Consider the following 18,073-nt stretch of genomic DNA (forward strand, 5'->3'; position numbering starts at 1 on the left):
TTTGGTGTTTTTGTATCTTAGTAAACTATTATTTTCAGGTTTCCTTCAATTTAAAGGTAATTTTGTACGTGGCCAAAATAACTCAAAATACCTTGACTGAGCTCCTTTAAAAGCCGCATCTGACATACACAATCTACTGTTATTGATTTGTGCGTATAATTATACTTAAAGTTACTGTTCTTTTTTCTAGATAGCCGAGGCGGAGAAGCACGCCTCAACTTGGGAACTCACAATCGTCCCCTGTTCTTTCCGCCTGTTGCTCCTGTTCCTAACATTCCATTGCGGGTAAGAAGACTTCACCATCACGTCTGTAGCCTCCTTCGCAGACGTCACGCAGATAGCTCGTCACGCAATCGTTGGCTCGTCACGCAATCTTTTTTTTACCAAGATTGCGTGCCGAGCCCTAATGAGCGTCTTTGTAGGAAGATGTCACTTCTGTTACTCGCACATTTCACTCTGTTATGCTTGTAACAAGATCCATGTCTACTTTATGCTGATGTTGGTCTTTATCTATATAGGGCCCTTTTCCGGGACAGTGGTCCCTTTATGGACAGGCCTCGTTGAGGATAACTATATTTGCGTCTGGTAGCCCTCCACCAGAGAGGCCCAGTTCTCCTGAGGAATTTCTGCAAGAAAATGATCTTCCTGAGGTTAGTATTTGCTGTAAAATTAAGCTAAATTTTTCAAGTTCATTGTTCGTAATCCGTCCTAATCTTTCCCATTCTGGACCATCCTTCTTCCTTTTTGTTTTATTATTACCTCTTTGATGTTTATGAGCCTTAGAAAACTATCATTTTAAGTTACATTCCTTTTGAAGGAATTTTAAACCTCGTAAAAAATGACAGTGACCAAATGACAAAGTTCCTTTGAATTTGTGCGAAATTTTTAAATGGTTTGACAGAATAGAAAAGCGTTACAGAAGTAGTAAAAAGGCAAATAGAAGAACGAAAGAAGATAACGGGACAAGATTGAAACGAATTCCATTGAGACATTAAAAACTTGTTGTCTGACGCGTGACCTCTTCGAGCTAAATGTAATTGTTTTGTTTTCTAGAATGTATGGATTAAGAATGGCCGTTCTGCTATTCTGACCGACGAGTTTGAAGAAGGAAATGGCTTTGATTTGTACATTGATGGAGCGCGATTTCTTCCAGATAGTATCACTGTCTCCAAGGTTTGTCGTTTGTTGCGGTGTTTGGATCTAAAACGTTTTTGAAAAGATAGTTCGTTAGGGAACTAGTGCTCATTAAGTAGAGTCCTTCTGACAGTATTATTATTCTCTATACAAGTACGGACTTACTTTTTTGTCGTGTATTTCCAGGTTGCCGGAAGAGTGTTGGACAAAAACTACACAAGGTAGATACGTGTGTGGTGTAGCAAAACGGCAATGGTTTCTACTCTTCATAAATTGAGGGGAACCTAAGTTTTATAATTTCAATAAGCGGTCAATGACTGTAATGTACACGCGGACACTTCTTATTGCCGTTTCAAAACAAAAATTTTTCGTTGTTATTCGTTAATGTTTTTACCCTGACACCTGATTATCAGACAAATGCAGAAATGATAACGGAAATTAAAGAGATAATCTTTTCTATTGTAAACCCAAATGATTGTCGAATTTTAAAATAGCTGTTGTTTGGTTTAGTTGACTGTGTGAAAAGTAAAGGTCGCCTGTGCTTTCAAACCGCCAGTCGTCTCTCTGCTCAGTCTTGCCTTTACCTCTTAACCACACGCGTTTAAAAACGCAGTCGGTCTTTCTTTATCTGTTAACATTCTTAATGGTGTTGTTTATCTTGTTTAGAATCGGTGACGATATCGACGTACAGGCTGAGCTCGACTCTGACATTTACAACCCAGAATACAACGCGAGACTAGAATACCGAGAACCAGTCTTCTCGCAGTTTTGCACCCTTATGTTGAAAGTATACACCGTGGATAGGATAGCGAGAAATCTCTGTTGTGTGGGTTACGGATTTCTTCCCATCTTCATTGAAGTTGGAACGACAAATCCGCCTTCTGTTAGCAGTTCAGATGTCAAGGTTTGTTGTAGTGAGTGATGTTAATAGTGAAGATCTTCAACGTTAATACTAAATACACTCTTTGTTAAAGTAATAACCTGTTAAATTTTCTATAAAACAGAACAAAGCTTGAACATTGTTCCGAATCGTTTATTTCCTCGAGATTGCGTGACAGGTTTATAAGAGACGTATTCTTTTCTACTGCAGGTGGCTCTAAACGAAGGTCCTCACCAAATACGGTTATACAGTGGTAGCCCAGACCTCACTCAACCATTACACGAAAGTGTAACTCAAAGTCTGCCGTAAGTATCTGAGCATACTTCAGTCAATCTGTCTGTCCGTCTGTCTGTCTGTCAGTCTGTCAGTCAGTCATTCAGTCATTCAGTCATTCAGTCCGTCAGTCTGTTAATCTGTTGATCTGTCAATCAGTCAGTCTGTCTGTCTGTCAGTCAGTCATTCAGTCATTCAGTCAGTCGGTCTGTCAGTCAGTCAGTCAGTCAGTCATTCAGTCATTCAATCAGTCAGTCAGTCTGTCAGTCTGCTGATCTGTCAGTCAGTCTGTCAGTCTGCTGATCTGTCAGTCAGTCAGTCAGTGAGTCAGTGAGTCAGTCAGTGAGTCAGTCAGTCAGTCAGTCAGTCCTTCCATCCTTCCTTCCGTCCGTCTGTCCACCGGCCTGCCCACCTGCATCCCCCAACCAATCGCCCGTCAAAACTACTGTACCACTGACCCAAAAACCGGCCATGCACTCGCTAACTCGACCAACCGACCAAGGAACTCGATTGTCTGTATGGTACACCTAAGTAACAATGTTTGTATACCATTTCCTTCAACAGCCATGTGCCCTGTACTAGTTTACTAGTAAGACTTGTTCAGGCGTCCTGTCATCCTAACGGAAGACCAAAGCAGGTACGTGAACCACTTCAGTTTGATGACACGACCTCCTGTCGTTTTTGTTTTATATACTTAGCTCCCGAGGTTTCACTCTGAAAACGCATCAAATGTTTTCCGTCCACACTACGCCGGAGGAATTTAAAAACGCAACAATCACCGGTCATTTTGCATTTGTGTTTGAGGAAAACTCAGGCAGGGAAATCACGTGATTATCGTGACGTCATCGTTTTCAAAAAGCTCCGTTTTGAAAATGTTTTCTGCCCACACGAAAACGTTTTCAAATTCCTCCGGTTTGAAGAGCGTTTTCGAAACGCTCCGTTTCCGTGACGGAATAATGTAGACGGTAGGCCTAACCGGAGAAATAAAGCTGCGTTTTCAAATTGCTCCGGCGTAGCGTGGACGGGATCCTAAATGCGACATTTCTCTAATAGCACAAGATTCCCAACACGCAGAAAAGCGACATTTTACAAGTAATCTTCAGCTCCAACGTTATTTGTGCAAGTTAGTGTGGTAACCGTTGAAGAGCTAAAACTATAAGATCTTCCTTGCAGCCGACACCTGACTTTTTTTCTTTCTTTCAACTGATCCTTTCAGGCTTCAGAGTTTACTGAAGCAGAGTGGGAGGCCGAGGGACTCTTTCAGCCCAAACCAAGCTATGCAGATGGTAAGTTTGTACGTAGATCTCCATCATTTTGATGCAAGGGGTTAATTACATGACTAGGCAAAGAGAGGTTATAAGGGCAAATTAAACATAATGAGCAATGTGGACATTGTTCTCTCATCAAGCCTGCCCAGTTTTGCCAGTAAATTCTAAGATCCTCAACTAAGTTTTATTTGGTTCTTTGTTACGTTGTCGGTCTTCTTCATCAGTTGGGAAACTTTGGTCCAAATGGCACTGACTAAGGCCCCTTCAACACTACACTGGAAGAATGAAATTGGAGGTTTCACTCTGAAAACGCATCAAATGTTTTCCGTCCACACTACGCCGGAGGAATTTGAAAACGCAACAATAACCGGTCATTTTGGATTAGAAGTTTAGAAAAACTCAGGCAGGGAATGACACTATTATCGTAATGTCTTCGTTTCTTCTTCGTTTCTTCTTCGTTTCTTCTTCGTTTCTTCGTTTCTTCTTCGTTTCTTCTTCGTTCTAAGACGCAAAGACGGCGTTTTCAAATTCCTCCGATTTGAAGAGCGTTTTCGAAAAGCTCCGTTTCCGTGACGGAATAATGTGAACGGTAGGCCTAACCGGAGAAATAAAGCTGCGTTTTCCAATTTCTCCAGCGCTTCATGGACGGGGCCTAAGTCTTCAAATGAAGTTCAAATTATGTAATATTTCAGGACGAAATTGTCGCTATCCATCTGTGTTGATTTTTCAATGCTTTTTAACCTTTTTCACTCATCGATTATTCATCGATTACTCATCGGCAATAATCAATGACTAATCAACTGATTATCCATCCATTACCCATTGATTACTCATTGATTTCGTTGATATCATCGACTAGTTACCTCTGGTGTATGTGAACGGGCGCTCGTTTTGGGCTATCTTTGTTTTTAAAAGCTGGGTTAGAAACAGTCTAATGTTTGCATATCATTGAAAATAAACAAACGCCCACGAAGGTCAATCATTTACTGAAGGGAAGCGAATCAAGCTGATTACATAAATTTTATCAATATCTTCACGTAATAACTAGGTTTGTACCCATGCTGGAATACAACGATACAAGCTTTATAAAATCAGGAGAAAAAAAATTAAAACAGCATTGATCTTTCCACATTTCTAGCTGCTAAAATGTAACATTTTATGATTTACTTCTCAAGATATTTACATGCCTCGTGATCTCTTATGTTTTGAACATATTTCACTTTTAAACTCAAAGTTTGAGCTTAACTCGATAGTACAGTTTGGGAGCTCGCATGGAGAAGACAGCCCTTGATGTACAATTAATATCAATATATCATTTAGTAGCGTCTGTAAGAGAGTTTATTAAACTGTCCCCTCGTTTTCTTGTAAAATCTGCATCCGGTCATATTTTAGGTTATCTGGGTTCTTTAGTTAGTAAAACCTACAAGATTTCTCTTTCGTACAATGCAATCATTCCTGGAGTACTTTAAAACTTATCACTCAACTGTTGAGTGTTAAGTTTTAAAGTACTTTCACCTTGCTGAGCACTTAGCGAAACAGAACGATAAGCATCTTCTAATACTATATACTTAACACTGTGATAAATCAGCGACTCGTGGATCCGTTCCTTTCCTGATTTTTCACACTTTTTGTTAAATAAAAACACACTGTGCTCCAATGCGAAGCCAAGATATATTCTTCGGGTGTAGATTAAACCCAAAAGTTTGCTTTACTGTGATAAATAATTCAAGTTTCTGTCGATGGTTAATGCTTAAGGCGTTGCATTCCTAAACTGATTGATATTGTCATCGAAAGCAAACAAAGAATTAACAAAGATGTAGAACAGAAAACTTAACCTCAAAACTCGAAGTTACAAACCAGCCTAAGTGACATTTGTAGTCTCGAACATCGTTATTTGCTCTTTTAGTCTGCTAATTAAAGCTTACAGCGACATAATTGTAGTTTTTCATTTGCGGGGGTGGAATTCGCTTTGTTGTCCTTCAATAAAAGGGCAGCATTGAAATCAGTTAGGGACCTTGTGCAACCGCAATGGCGTCGCAAAGTTCAACGTCGATTCCAAAGAGCATTGATATTTCTTAAGAATATGCTATCTATCTAAATTATTTACTGCATCTTTTTGTGTCAGAGCTAACTTTTGGTCCACATGTAAGCGCGTTGTTAAATTCAAACTGGACAGATGAAAAATTCGCCATTGCGACTTGCATTCTCCAAAGCGTATTGTAGAATTAGGTCATTTCACGTTGTTGTATCGCAGAGGATGGTAAAGAAAGTACCAAGATGGAGATACCACGCATCCTGAGATTATTGTACTGCCATTGACACTTTTGGCTGGCGACGTTCTCCGTGTTATGGCGTTGCCGTTTTGGTTTACGTAAGATCCCTAAATAACCGCCACTTGCATAACAAACTGAATGTGCCTTCAGCTTCAACCTGTCCATGTTATCCCAACTGAAAGTTGGGTCAGAGCTCTACACTTGATCACGAATGACCACAATCTCCAATGCCGGCCACATTTCATAATGAAGCCAAGGTTGAAATCAAGAATTCACACATTCTCTTCTTCAAAGCAATGCAAAACCCATTTCGTGGTTGTTGAATTTCCACCAGATATTGGTGAAGAAAATTTCCTTTCAACTTCAGTTTTCGATGATTTCGTAAAGGCAGCAGTTGTTTCTCTAAGCGTCGCAGGAGGAGCGCTACCTCTCCTTCGTTGTAAATCTAGTCTTTCTCTTTGCTTCTTATTGTCCGCTTCAATCACCTTGAGATTCTGAAAGATTTCGCTAAACGCCTGGTTCATGGCTTCTTCGTATTTCACCGCTTTCTTCTCTTGACCTTTCTGCTCTTCACTGTTCTTCATTGCGGAGAACTAACGGAACAGCTAAAGTCAAGGCAGATTTTTTTTCAAAGTGGATCTACGTACCTTCGAATTTCAAGCGTAAACTTTTAAGGAGATTGTTATCGCAACCAGGAATTAACTTGCCTATTATGTATTCTCGAATGTTTCATCGTCAACCAATCGTATCGCTTTCCAAGTTCTTAAGTCACGGTTTATAGAGTTGAAGGAAAAAATTCCAATTGACTTCACGTGTTTAAACTTAATTCTGTTTCAGCTTTTTAAGCTGTTTGAAGTAAACAAACAATGAATGTTACAAAACTTGAGGTAAACAGTTACACTCTAACATCATAGCACACTTCCTAGATGGCGGCTTGGCAAGCATGTTTGTACTAACAGAAAAAAAGTCATTGTTAGAAAACATTGGGTCGTCCAACTATAAAACCATAAAAGCTGTTTAAACACTCCCCAGCCCTTGTAGTATTTTTTATATGAAAATGTATTTAGTCGACTAAATGCACAGAAAACACAAGAATCTATTGTAGAATCGCTTGGGCAAGCATTGACAATAAAGATGGCTGACTGATTTTGCAAGGACAAATTATCTTTTTGAAACAGTTGCAATGATAGTATCCGCGCATTTATAGTGTTAATTATCATGGAGAAGAATTTTACCAGCGAGTGCTAAGTTTTTTTCTTCTCTGGGCAATGTCTTCCTTAACTTGTAACCCCTTCCCACCAATATGAAAGCAAAACATGATTATAACATGAAATATCAACGTTAAAGAAACAGTGATATCTAAGCTTAGTGTTTATACCGTGAAATTCCGAAAGTAACGTACTTTGAGAATAAGCTTTTTCGTATCCAGTCCGTACTTTCGAGGAGTCGCTTGTTTCGGGAAGCTAAAAGGTGCATCGTACGACTCATAATGAGGGCTGGTCGATCTTTGTTATAAAATAAAAATGTTCTCAATATTGACAGAAGAAAGGGATAGATCATGTTGAAAAGAACTTGTGTTACACTGACCAAACAGAGCAATATATATATATATCTATTGCCTTGGGTGATAAGGTCTTCTGAAGCAAATATCACACCATTGTGGTTCTGCTTGTTGTACTTGTTATTTCTATTGTTTCTTGTATTTAGTTATTTCTTCCGGTTAATAAAATGCCCTGGGGTTTACTGATGATGATGCACGATAGAAGGGGGAGGGCAACCTCGTTCCCAGGGTCTCATCTTACCGCCCTCTGGAGCGAGCTAAGATGAGAGACCCTGGGAACGAGGTTGGGGGGAGGGGGAATGTGAAAATTTAACGTTCTTGAGGATTGCATAGCAGACGTTTCCTTTCTGTTTTCCAGGCAGGGAGATCGAGCGAGCGAGCGAGCGAGCAAACGAGCGCGCCTGGAGTGGGCAAAATATGGGGAGAAGTGGGAGGGGGTGAACAAACAAAGGAGGAGAAGGGGGTGGTGGTAGGGAGGAAAGAAATCGCGTGCAGTCAATCCCAGACATTCATTTTTTGCCCTACCTCCTCCCCCTGCTTCTTATTTTTTCGCACTCGCTCGCAGTTGCGTTCCCTTTGCGTGCTTTTGAAAATGAACGCCTGCTACGCAGGCTGGAGGATTGTGTCATAGAAATTTTACGGTAGTATACTCAAGTGTAATTGATGGCAGCAGTTGTATTGTGTGTCAGATAGCTTTGATAATATCAGGAGTTTTTGAATCTCTCTGGTGGTTGTCTCTAATTAAATTGTCGTGTTGTTTGGTTTATGATGGAGGTGGTGTGATCAGTACAAGCATGCTTGTCACGTGTGACATGCTGTTACCCAGTGTGCGTGTCGCGTGATAGACTGGAAATTCGTACTGCGATGAGATAGGACGTTTCCGAAGTGACTCTTTACCAGCCGTCGTGTTGCGTGACAGACTCGGACACAGCGTACTGTAATGACACGAGTTCTGCTCTAATCAATGAGTTCTGTACGTGTGTTTATCTTTTTTCCACAGGTGAATATTACTCTCTCTCATGTGAACCCACGCTGGGTGAGAGCCAGATTTTTCACAGCATGGTCAAGAGGCAGCCAATCAGAACTCGCGACGCAATAAAGCTCATTGGCGATGGTCAAGAACAGAAACTGAAGAAAGACAGAGTGATAGAAAGCTGGATCAAGGTAAAGCTTTACACGCATCATTTGGGCTGTCACGAAGCCAAACATTGCGTGACTACTCAAGATTACGTGACTTCCCGAGATTACGTGACCAAGTGTCTTTCCAATCAAAGAAAATCTGTAGATAATAGTTCGCTAAGGTGAAAAGACACGAAAACGATCATATAAAGCAAAAGGAAACAAGGATGGTTAAGACTGGAGAAGATTGACACGGATTACAAACTATAGATCTGAATTCAAGAGATAGTAATCCGTGACACAGCTCTTATTTACCATTCTTTTCTTTTTTTGTTCATTAGACTCGACTCACTCGAAACATTGACGCATTACCTGGGGACCTGGACTTTAGTTACATCGCTCTCTATCACGTGATGCACGGGTTAAAGGTTGGTATCTTTTTGGCGTCTTGCAAGGTTACTAAGAAGTTAGAAGAGTGCACGTTTTGAAAACTCTTCACTAAGACTACAGAAGAGTACATTTGCAGTTGATTCGTTAATTAAAAAAGGAGACAAATGTCACAGTTACTGGAGCAAGAAAGGTTGTAAGCTCGGGGGGAGTCTCATATAAAGAGGAAGGGGTTTACGCGAACATTTTGAAAGGAACCCTTAAGAGGTACCAAAATCTTGTTTTGTGGGCGTGGCTTGAAATTGTTTTTCACCCCGAAGAGTTACCAATTCTGAAACTATACATTAACTGACACTTTTATTATTTTTGTTAGCGATAAATCAGTTGATTGTCAAATATCTCCTGTCATATTTTAGGTTGGTGGGGGAGGGGGGGGGGGGGGGGGGGCTCAACACCCTAAAAGGAGAAAAGGGATCCCAAAAGCTCCCACTTTGGACCTTATGAGGCTGAACACCCTAAACACCCTGAACACCCCAAACCCCCTTTTTTTACCCCCAAGGGTACGACGAGTACCCCCGCCCTTTTTATGTGGGAGTCCCTCTGGGGTTGTAAGACGGACCACCTTTTCTTAGCTATGTAGATGCAAAGTCCGACCTAAGCTGTTTTCTGCTTGTAATCTGTTGTTGATTCGTCATATAAATTTCAGATCTCCGTGGATGCTGCACAGAATTTGCCTTGGTCAAATTTTACGATGGTGTCCTATTGTCTTCTGCCTCCTGGATCATTTTATAGGGTGAGTTAAAGAATGGTGACTGCGTTTTAGCTTTCTAAGGCCTGGTTCACACTAGCGACATGACGACATAAGCGACATCACGACTTAATGACATAGCGACATAATCGCTTTTGTCAGAATTCTACGGTACAACTATAATTACTCTTTTTCAAATTTGTCAACCTCAGGAAAGAAAATCACTGTTGGAATAACGTTTTTCGGCCGTGCATGAGCACAACTTACAGCATCTATTTAATTGATCAGTAACTGTGCAAATTTATAACACGACCTTTACACAGTGTTGTATTAGCTTGTGTTAGTTGACTGACGACCCTGTTCCATAAAGCTGTAATGTAAAATTGTAAAGACATTTAGAGATGTGAATGATCATCTCGTGTTTGTAAAAATGAAGCCTGAAAAAAAAAATACTCAAGCCTAAACCGGGAATCGAACCCATGATCTCTGCGATACCGATGCAGTGCTCTACCTAGTAAGCTATCGAACCATCTGGGAGCTGGTCACGTTGTGGGTTCGGAGTATACCCGTAGGTTGTGAAGAATGAAACAAATTCCTTTTTTCGAGTGTATGACTTGTATTGATATCATTTTAGGCGATGTGACATTCCCGCTACTGTACGCTATATGGATCTATTCTCTTATCTTATTGGCTCATGTATCGATAAACGTATTCTGTATGTTTTGATCCACTTCACAGGGTACAAGAGAGGACTCTTTAGGCCTTGTAACAAAACCGCTGTACTCGAGTAGTGTCGCCTCTCCTGTGTGGAAAGATGGAATAAAGGTCAGTTCATTATAATGCTAGGTTACCTATAGCGCATCTTGAAAAACGTTAGCCATCCTTCTTCCTTTTTCGTTCGCCATTGCCTTTTTGATGTTTTTCTATCTTGATAAACTATTATTATTAGATTCCCCTCGATTTGAAGGTGATTTCGTGCGTTGTAAAATGTTAGCTTCGTCGTTTCGTAATCCGTCTCAATCTTTTTCAACCTAAGCCATCCTTGTTTCTTTTTGGTTTGTTACTGCTTTTATAACGTTTTCTCATCTTGGTAAACTATTAGTTTTCGATTCCCTTTGATTTGAACGTAATTTTTTACATCGAAAAAAAAAACACTTGAAAATGTTCGTTTCGTAGTCCATCTCAATCTCCCCCAATTTAGCCATCCTTGTTCCTTTTTGGTTTTGATGTTTTTCTATCTTGGTAAACTATTGTACTTAGATTCTCTTCTATTTGAACGTAATTCTGTACGTCAAAAAAAAGGGAGTTATCACAAGCCAGCTAGAGTAGTGGTTTTCTCGCAATTTAGCAAGAAACTAACAAAGTAAGCGGTGATATCTCCTATTCGATAACCAGTTATTCTTGCTTATCTGTTTGTTATCCAGATTTTTCCTCGCCGTATTTACCACAGATTTATGGTTGTTATCGTCCATCTTCATGAGTTGATATTGGACACCAGCCAAACCAAAACATCTTACAGTCTACAAGGCCAGGTATATGAATCAGACTTATTGCTCTTCCATAAGCTCTCGAATGAATACAATCAACTCCGCTATTGGAAATCCGCGAATCTGACCTGGCCGTCGGAGGGCGTACTTCGAAATTAGTGAAATAAATCTTGTTAATAAATGTCGGTTAAATGTAGACTTGAGAATGGTTTGGAATGGGTGAGGGTACACTTAATGCTAGGGGTAACCCTGCGATGGGCTAGCGACCCATCCAAGGGGGAGCTAGAAATACTCCTAGTTTCATAACGCTACAAAAGTCGGGATAACTGCGGCGGGGTGGTAGACTTAGCCCAACGCAAACTCTGCTACCCAACAATCTAAACCGTACTTAGGAGTGTTCTTTGTCGCATAGTTATCTTTCTATCAGATGAAAACACCTAAATTGCAGATTCTGCTGTGTTTTGTTTCTTGTAGGCTTGGAGTGCTGTTCAAGTATTTGATGAAGGCTACGTTGTAAACGGTTGTTACCAGCTACCGCTATACTCAGGGGACCCCCCTGAGGTACTCTCTCATCGTGATTTATAACAGAGTTATGATCAGTTAACATTTTGGGTTTTATAATTTTGTGGCTACTGGCTTGCTGCACGCCAAGAAGAAATAGTTTATGCCTTACCAACCTTCTCCACGGCATTTATTGTACATTGACTTGAAAATAGTTATGGAGTCGCTGGACTCTGGGTTCGAGCCCTGGCCAGGGTCAGTGTTGTGTTCTTGGATAAGACACTGTACTCTTACAGTGCCTCTTTCCACCCGGGGCATGAGGTGTATAAATAGGTATCGCCAACCTTTTCGGACAACTTGACAAAAGGGTGAGGAGTAACTTGCGCAGAACTAGCATGTCATTCAAAAGGGGGGGGGGGGGGGGTGCAGCAATATTTTACGCTGCAACAAAAAAAGTAACACTGATCAATCTTACATAAACACAATGTAAAACCAGGAACAGTACAGGAACAGGAACTTGATTATTTTGAAAAAAACAGGCCGATTGTTATTTGGAATTAGACTTAAACTTTGCAGTTATATCATCTCTTGCAAAGCATTTATGGAAGACTGGACGTACTTTTGTTAAGAGTCTGAAAACCTTAGTTTGTTTTTATGTTTGTTTTTGTTTTTCTTGATTTTGTACATATATATTTCATAGCTTTGTTATCACAGATTATAAACATGTCATCTTTTGCGATTTACAGGTTGTGCTGAATTCTCTTCAAGCTGACAGTTGTCTCAATGTCCTATCCAACTTTCGAAGGAGGAAAGTGGTAAGTTTTTAAAACGCCAATGCCAACACGATTACTGTCAACAAGACTTTTCACTCACTGAGATCTGATTTTCTAAACAAACTCTATTAGAACAACAATATAAATAATGTTTCCACGAGGGGGTTTTCTCTACGTCCCCATCTAGGGACGAAGGGTTATGTGACTGCTTATTTGTTAGTCGCCATGCAAAGCTCTCTCCTTTACTTGTCGACTCACATAGCGTTACAAAAATGCTAGTTTATTTGTTTTCTTTTCTCGTTTAAGATCAAATTCATGGAAGGCAGCTCAATTTATGTTCGACTCTCAGATGCGAGGAGAGCAGAAGAACTTCCCGCTCCAAAGGTAAGAATATTTACCTTGTTTTGCAGCGGGTAGTCAAATAATACCATAAATCGAAAAAGCATACTGAAACTTCGTCTTCTTTTTATGCGTTTGATCGCCGCTCGGCTAGCTTGAATAATTCCTCCCCGCCCCCCTCCCCATACCCAAAGTATTTTGTCTCCTCCCCAGTTTTCGCTCAACAAATTGTTCGAGATGGCGGCTCTATGACCGGGATGCCCCGACGATTTCAGCGCTAAAACTTGAGGCGCTTGCAGTCATCACATTATTATATAATTGACGAGATTTCCTTAGAAGTTAGATAAACGTAGATCTAGACAAATTTCCTAATTTTCTTTCTTTATTCTCTGTTACTTGTCTTTTGTCAGATGAAGGCCAAGCAAGACTACTTGCCGAAAGAAAAGCTGGAAAAATATCTGAACGTGAACCCGTCTTCCTCTCTAAGTTCTCTTGTACCAAGAGGGATGACTGAAGATGAGTTAACTGTGGAACTAACAGACAAGTTTACGAGTGTAAGTTACTGCTCCACTTCTGAAATTAAGTTGCTAGGGTTTTATTTAACCAAGATATTTGAAGCTTATTTGAGACAAATCCAGCGGTATTGATTGCATGGTTTACAATGGTAACATTAATTTGGGGTGTAATCGGGCGAGTGATTTTAGTTTGATCGAATAATTACCCAAGGCTGATTTTAAATTACTATTTAATCGGGAATTCTTTACAAGGGAACCCTAACCCAAAGGAAGTGGGGTATGGTGGCCTCATGGTAGCGTGTTGGGCTCCGCATCGAGCGGGTCTGGGTTCAAGCCCTGGACGAGGACATTGCTTTGTGTTTTTGTACATGATACTTAACTGTCACAGTACTTCTCTCCACCCTGAATTTAATGCTGGGGGTAACCCTGCGATGGAGTAGCATCCCGTCCAGGGGGGAGTAGAAATATTTCTAGCCGTTTCATTCTACAGAAATCGAAATAAATGCCAAGAGCTATGAGCCTGTTGTTTTTGGCAAGTAGAATTTTAGATATCAAGTCAATTAGATGGCACTTTATCAATAGATGTGCGACTGAGTTAATGTAATTTGCCGCCATTTCAAGAAAATGCGTTACGGGAGGTTTTAACGAGCAGTATTTAATATGTTGTGTTCGTTTTCTTTTTGTGCAGCTAACAACTCAATTGTTGGGGACATACCAGAAGGACACCTCATAACACACGACGTGAAGTACCACCTGGAACCATTCAAGCCCTCCAATCTCGTTCCCACTTCCCTTTTCCTCACGAGGTTGTATGGCATTCCCAAGAGAAACGCTGGATTCGCTAAACCAAACTTACACCCCAGCTTTTTAAAACATTGTTTAGACTTGGTCAAGCTTCGATCTTAATTGCTTTAAAGGAAAGCATACAGGAAGCAAAAGTTCTATTTGAAACACGCAAAACGCAATCATACATGAAAAAATTGCCCTATATACTTTCTGAATAGATGTACATATACTTGTTTGTAAAGCAAAAAAATAATAAATAAGAGAAATATGCCAGGTAATAGAAGTGTTTAACAAGAGATACAGGCCTGTGGCCTGTGGTTTGCAGAAATGTGTATAAATGTTTAGAAGTGGTGATGTAGGAAAAAACTTACCTTGAACTTTCGAGTATTTAATTTATCGTTCAGTCATACTCATGTTCACTACTAGTATAGGACGCTTATATGACCGGTAACCAATCAGGAGCCGAGAAAGACAATAGGCTGTTGTTTGGAGAACAATGGACGCTATTGTTTTCCAAATCCAAGATGGCGCTATATATTTTCAGCCAATCAGGAGCCGAATTAAGAACAATGGATGCTATTGTAATAGTACTAGTAATAGTAATAGTAATAGCCAGTAGTAATAGACGCTCATATGAGCGGCAACCAATCAGGAGTCGAATTAAGAACAATGGATGCTATTGTTTTCCAAATCCAAGATGGCCGCCACAAATTTCAGCCAATCAGGAGCCGAATTAAGAATTCAAGATGGCGGCGCCCACGAAAGTCAGCCATGTTGGAAAACTGTCCACCAGCCTCGACGGAGGACTGGGATCGGTCTCACGGATTTCCATGGCGACACAAATCACGCCAGGGTCACGCAAAAAAATGTCATGCAACTTCAAACTCGATACTTACAGTGTCCTGTGGTCCTAAACGAGGGAGGTCCGGTATTTAAAAACCAAACGTCACACAATGTCAATTGTCACGAACTTTAATATCAACACTTTTTGGCTAACATTAAAAGATATGACGTCATTGCCATGTTGATCGAGTAAAAAGACCGGTTTCTATCGTCATCACACAATTTTTCAAATGAACTTTAATGTCCAAAACGTTTGCGCTAAAATTACAGAAAGCTGGTCATTGTGTCTCAAATCAGATAACACTATGAAAGAAATGCAACAGAAATAATTCGATCTAGCGTAAATGCAATCTTTGACGAGTAGCGAATAATAAGCGAAGACAAAAATTTATAGGCTAAAAGGTGAGAAGAAAAAAAAAATACAATTGAAATGCTTCAAGTGAAAATGAATTGCTAATGGCAGTTTGCAATAAAATCTAAACTCCTTGATCTCGACTGTTCCCTTGAGAAAAGCATCATTCAAAGGAATCTTGAACAAACAAAAGGCATTTTGGGCGACCATTGAAGAATTAACATAATTAGTCAGAGATGAAACATGGAATAAATTAAAACCGAAAAGCACATGTTTAGAAGCTGAAATCATCATAGACTGTATCTTAACCCTTGAGAATAAAATCAGAGGAATTTCAAACAAACGTTTCGCGCTTGAAGTAAAGATTTAACTTCATTTACAAACACTGCAAATCGCTCCTAATTCAACAATTATAGTTGTCTAAGCGGGTTTCCAATAGCGCCAAAATAAATCACTTACATCAAATATCGCCTTTCCTTCAAAGCGTCACACAACTAGCAATCGCTCAACTCCATAGCCACGAAGACAGGAAAGAATGTCACGCTTAGAAAAGAAGACGTGTGCTGAACGTTGTCACAAGTAAAATGAATTCTATCAAGACCGATTGACTTATAAACGGGTATTCACAAAACAATAAACAATGTCGCGTGGTTAACAACCAATGAGAGGACGGGGGATGGTGGGTACGCGATATCACGTGGTCAAGAATCAATGAGAAGACGGGGGGATAAGGGGTTATACCGCACAGTAATGTCATTAAATTGTTATAAGCAAAACAGAGTCTGAGTCTTTACAACGTTTATTGAATAGTAACTGGTGGATGTGGCTGTGGTGGATATGGCGGTGGTGGTGGTGAATGTGGTGGCGGTGATGGTGAATGTGGTGGTGAATGTGGTGGCGGTGATGGTGAATGTGGTGGTGGTGTAAGTGGTGGTGGAGGTGGTGGTGGATGTGGTGGTGGTGGCGGTGGTAAATGTGGTGGTGGTAAATGTGGTGGTGGTAAATGTGGTGGTGTAGGTGGTGGAGGTGGTGGTGGATGCGGTGGTGGTGGTGGTGGTGGATGTGGTGGTGGTGGTGGTAAATGTGGTGGTGGTGGTGTAGGTGGTGGTGGGGGTGGATGTGGTGGTGGTGACGGTGGTGGTGGTGACGGTGGTGGTGGTGGTGGTGAATGTGGCGGTGGTGACGGTGGTGGTGTGCGTGGTGGTCGATGTGGTTATGGTGGTGGTGTAGGTGGTGGTGGATGTGGTGGTGGTGGTGGTGCAGGTGGTGGTAAATGTGGTGGTGGTGGTGGTGAATATGGAGGTGGATGTGATGATTTCAACTTCTGGAAATACGCTGTTAGTATTTCAAAGAACGCCACCACATCATAACATCTCCACCATATTTACCACCACCTACACCACCACCACCACCTCCACCACCACCTACACCACCACCACCACCACCACCACATCGACCACCACGTACACCACCACCGTCACCACCGCCACCACCACCACCGCCACATCCACCGCCACCGTCACCACCGCCACCACCACCACCACCACCACATCCACCACCACCTACACCACCACCACATTCACCATCACCGCCACCACATTCACCACCACCACCACCTACACCACCACCACACTCACCATCACCGCCACCACATTCACCACCACCACCGCCATATCCACCACAGCCACATCCACCACCTACACCACCACCATCACATCCACCACATTCACCACCACCACATCCACCATCACCACATCCACCACCACCTACACCACTACCACCACCACCACATCGACCACCACGTACACCACCACCGTTACCACCGCCACCACCACCACTGCCGCCACATCCACCGCCACCACCACCACCACATCCACCACCACTTTCACCATCACCGCCACCACATTCACCACCACCACCACATCCACCACCACCTACACCACCACCACATTCACCATCACCACATTCACCATCACCGCCACCACATTCACCACCACCACCGCCATATCCACCACAGCCACATCCACCACCTACACCACCACCACCACATCCACCACATTCACCACCACCGCCACATCCATCATCACCACCACCACCTCCTCTTCCACCTCCTCAACTCCTCCTCCTCCTCCTTCTCCTCCTCTCCCACCTTTTCATCCTCCTCCTCCTCAAGTCCTTTGTTTTCCCTTTCTTCCAGGATCGTAACGATCAACTAAATCATTAATAATTTTTTGCCAAGAATAAGGAACGGATCAGGCGAAGACTTCATGACCAAAAGCAAGGAAAACTAGGGCAGAATATCGTGCGTTTTGGGGCCAGGGACCAAGAGTCTGAGAAACTGGAAACGAGTTTAGTTCCCAACACTTTGTAACCGGTCAAGACTTTAAGAGTTAAAATTATAATCAATTCTTTCTTTTGAGTTTCTATTCAATAAACGTTGTAAAGACTCAGACTCTGTTTTGCTTATAACAATTTAATGACATTACTGTGCGGTATAACCCCTTATCCCCCCGTCTTCTCATTGATTCTTGACCACGTGATATCGCGTACCCCCCATCCCCCGTCCTCTCATTGGTTGTTAACCACGCGACATTGTTTATTGTTTTGTGAATACCCGTTTATAAGTCAATCGGTCTTGATAGAATTCATTTTACTTGTGACAACGTTCAGCACACGTCTTCTTTTCTAAGCGTGACATTCTTTCCTGTCTTCGTGGCTATGGAGTTGAGCGATTGCTAGTTGTGTGACGCTTTGAAGGAAAGGCGATATTTGATGTAAGTGATTTATTTTGGCGCTATTGGAAACCCGCTTAGACAACTATAATTGTTGAATTA

The 18,073-nt window shown here is 41.5% G+C and overlaps 2 protein-coding genes across 3 annotated transcripts in view; one reads left to right on the top strand and one right to left on the bottom strand.

The window, feature by feature from the left end:
* LOC110068425 (uncharacterized) overlaps positions 1–14,327 on the top strand; it is a 36,429-nt gene extending 22,102 nt beyond the window's left edge. For both annotated transcript variants that reach the window (XM_089286397.1, XM_089286396.1), the window contains exons 24-41: positions 191–285; positions 519–650; positions 1,054–1,173; positions 1,321–1,355; positions 1,801–2,038; positions 2,225–2,319; positions 2,852–2,924; positions 3,504–3,573; positions 8,390–8,553; positions 8,850–8,936; positions 9,602–9,688; positions 10,382–10,468; positions 11,068–11,175; positions 11,605–11,691; positions 12,378–12,446; positions 12,711–12,788; positions 13,154–13,297; positions 13,947–14,327. In XM_089286397.1, the coding sequence (XP_089142523.1) occupies positions 191–285; positions 519–650; positions 1,054–1,173; positions 1,321–1,355; positions 1,801–2,038; positions 2,225–2,319; positions 2,852–2,924; positions 3,504–3,573; positions 8,390–8,553; positions 8,850–8,936; positions 9,602–9,688; positions 10,382–10,468; positions 11,068–11,175; positions 11,605–11,691; positions 12,378–12,446; positions 12,711–12,788; positions 13,154–13,297; positions 13,947–13,991 (1,814 nt within the window). In that variant the 3' untranslated portion in view covers positions 13,992–14,327. The remainder of the gene's footprint in view (positions 1–190; positions 286–518; positions 651–1,053; positions 1,174–1,320; positions 1,356–1,800; positions 2,039–2,224; positions 2,320–2,851; positions 2,925–3,503; positions 3,574–8,389; positions 8,554–8,849; positions 8,937–9,601; positions 9,689–10,381; positions 10,469–11,067; positions 11,176–11,604; positions 11,692–12,377; positions 12,447–12,710; positions 12,789–13,153; positions 13,298–13,946) is intronic.
* On the bottom strand, positions 4,520–6,531 carry LOC149113756 (uncharacterized). Its single transcript, XM_089286399.1, has one exon. It carries the CDS (start codon positions 6,410–6,412, stop codon positions 6,101–6,103), a length of 312 nt encoding a protein of 103 aa, XP_089142525.1. The 5' UTR covers positions 6,413–6,531; the 3' UTR covers positions 4,520–6,100.
* Positions 14,328–18,073: the final 3,746 nt, after the last annotated feature.

The sequence above is a fragment of the Orbicella faveolata genome, unplaced genomic scaffold (genome assembly GCF_042242905.1).
Source record: "Orbicella faveolata isolate gen_17 unplaced genomic scaffold, um_ofav_v1 contig_14, whole genome shotgun sequence".
In the NCBI taxonomy this organism is placed as follows: domain Eukaryota; kingdom Metazoa; phylum Cnidaria; class Anthozoa; order Scleractinia; family Merulinidae; genus Orbicella; species Orbicella faveolata.

Bases quoted from the DNA above. Each gene is read 5' to 3' on its own strand.
- LOC149113756 (XM_089286399.1), bottom strand. From the start codon at position 6,412: ATGAAGAACAGTGAAGAGCAGAAAGGTCAAGAGAAGAAAGCGGTGAAA.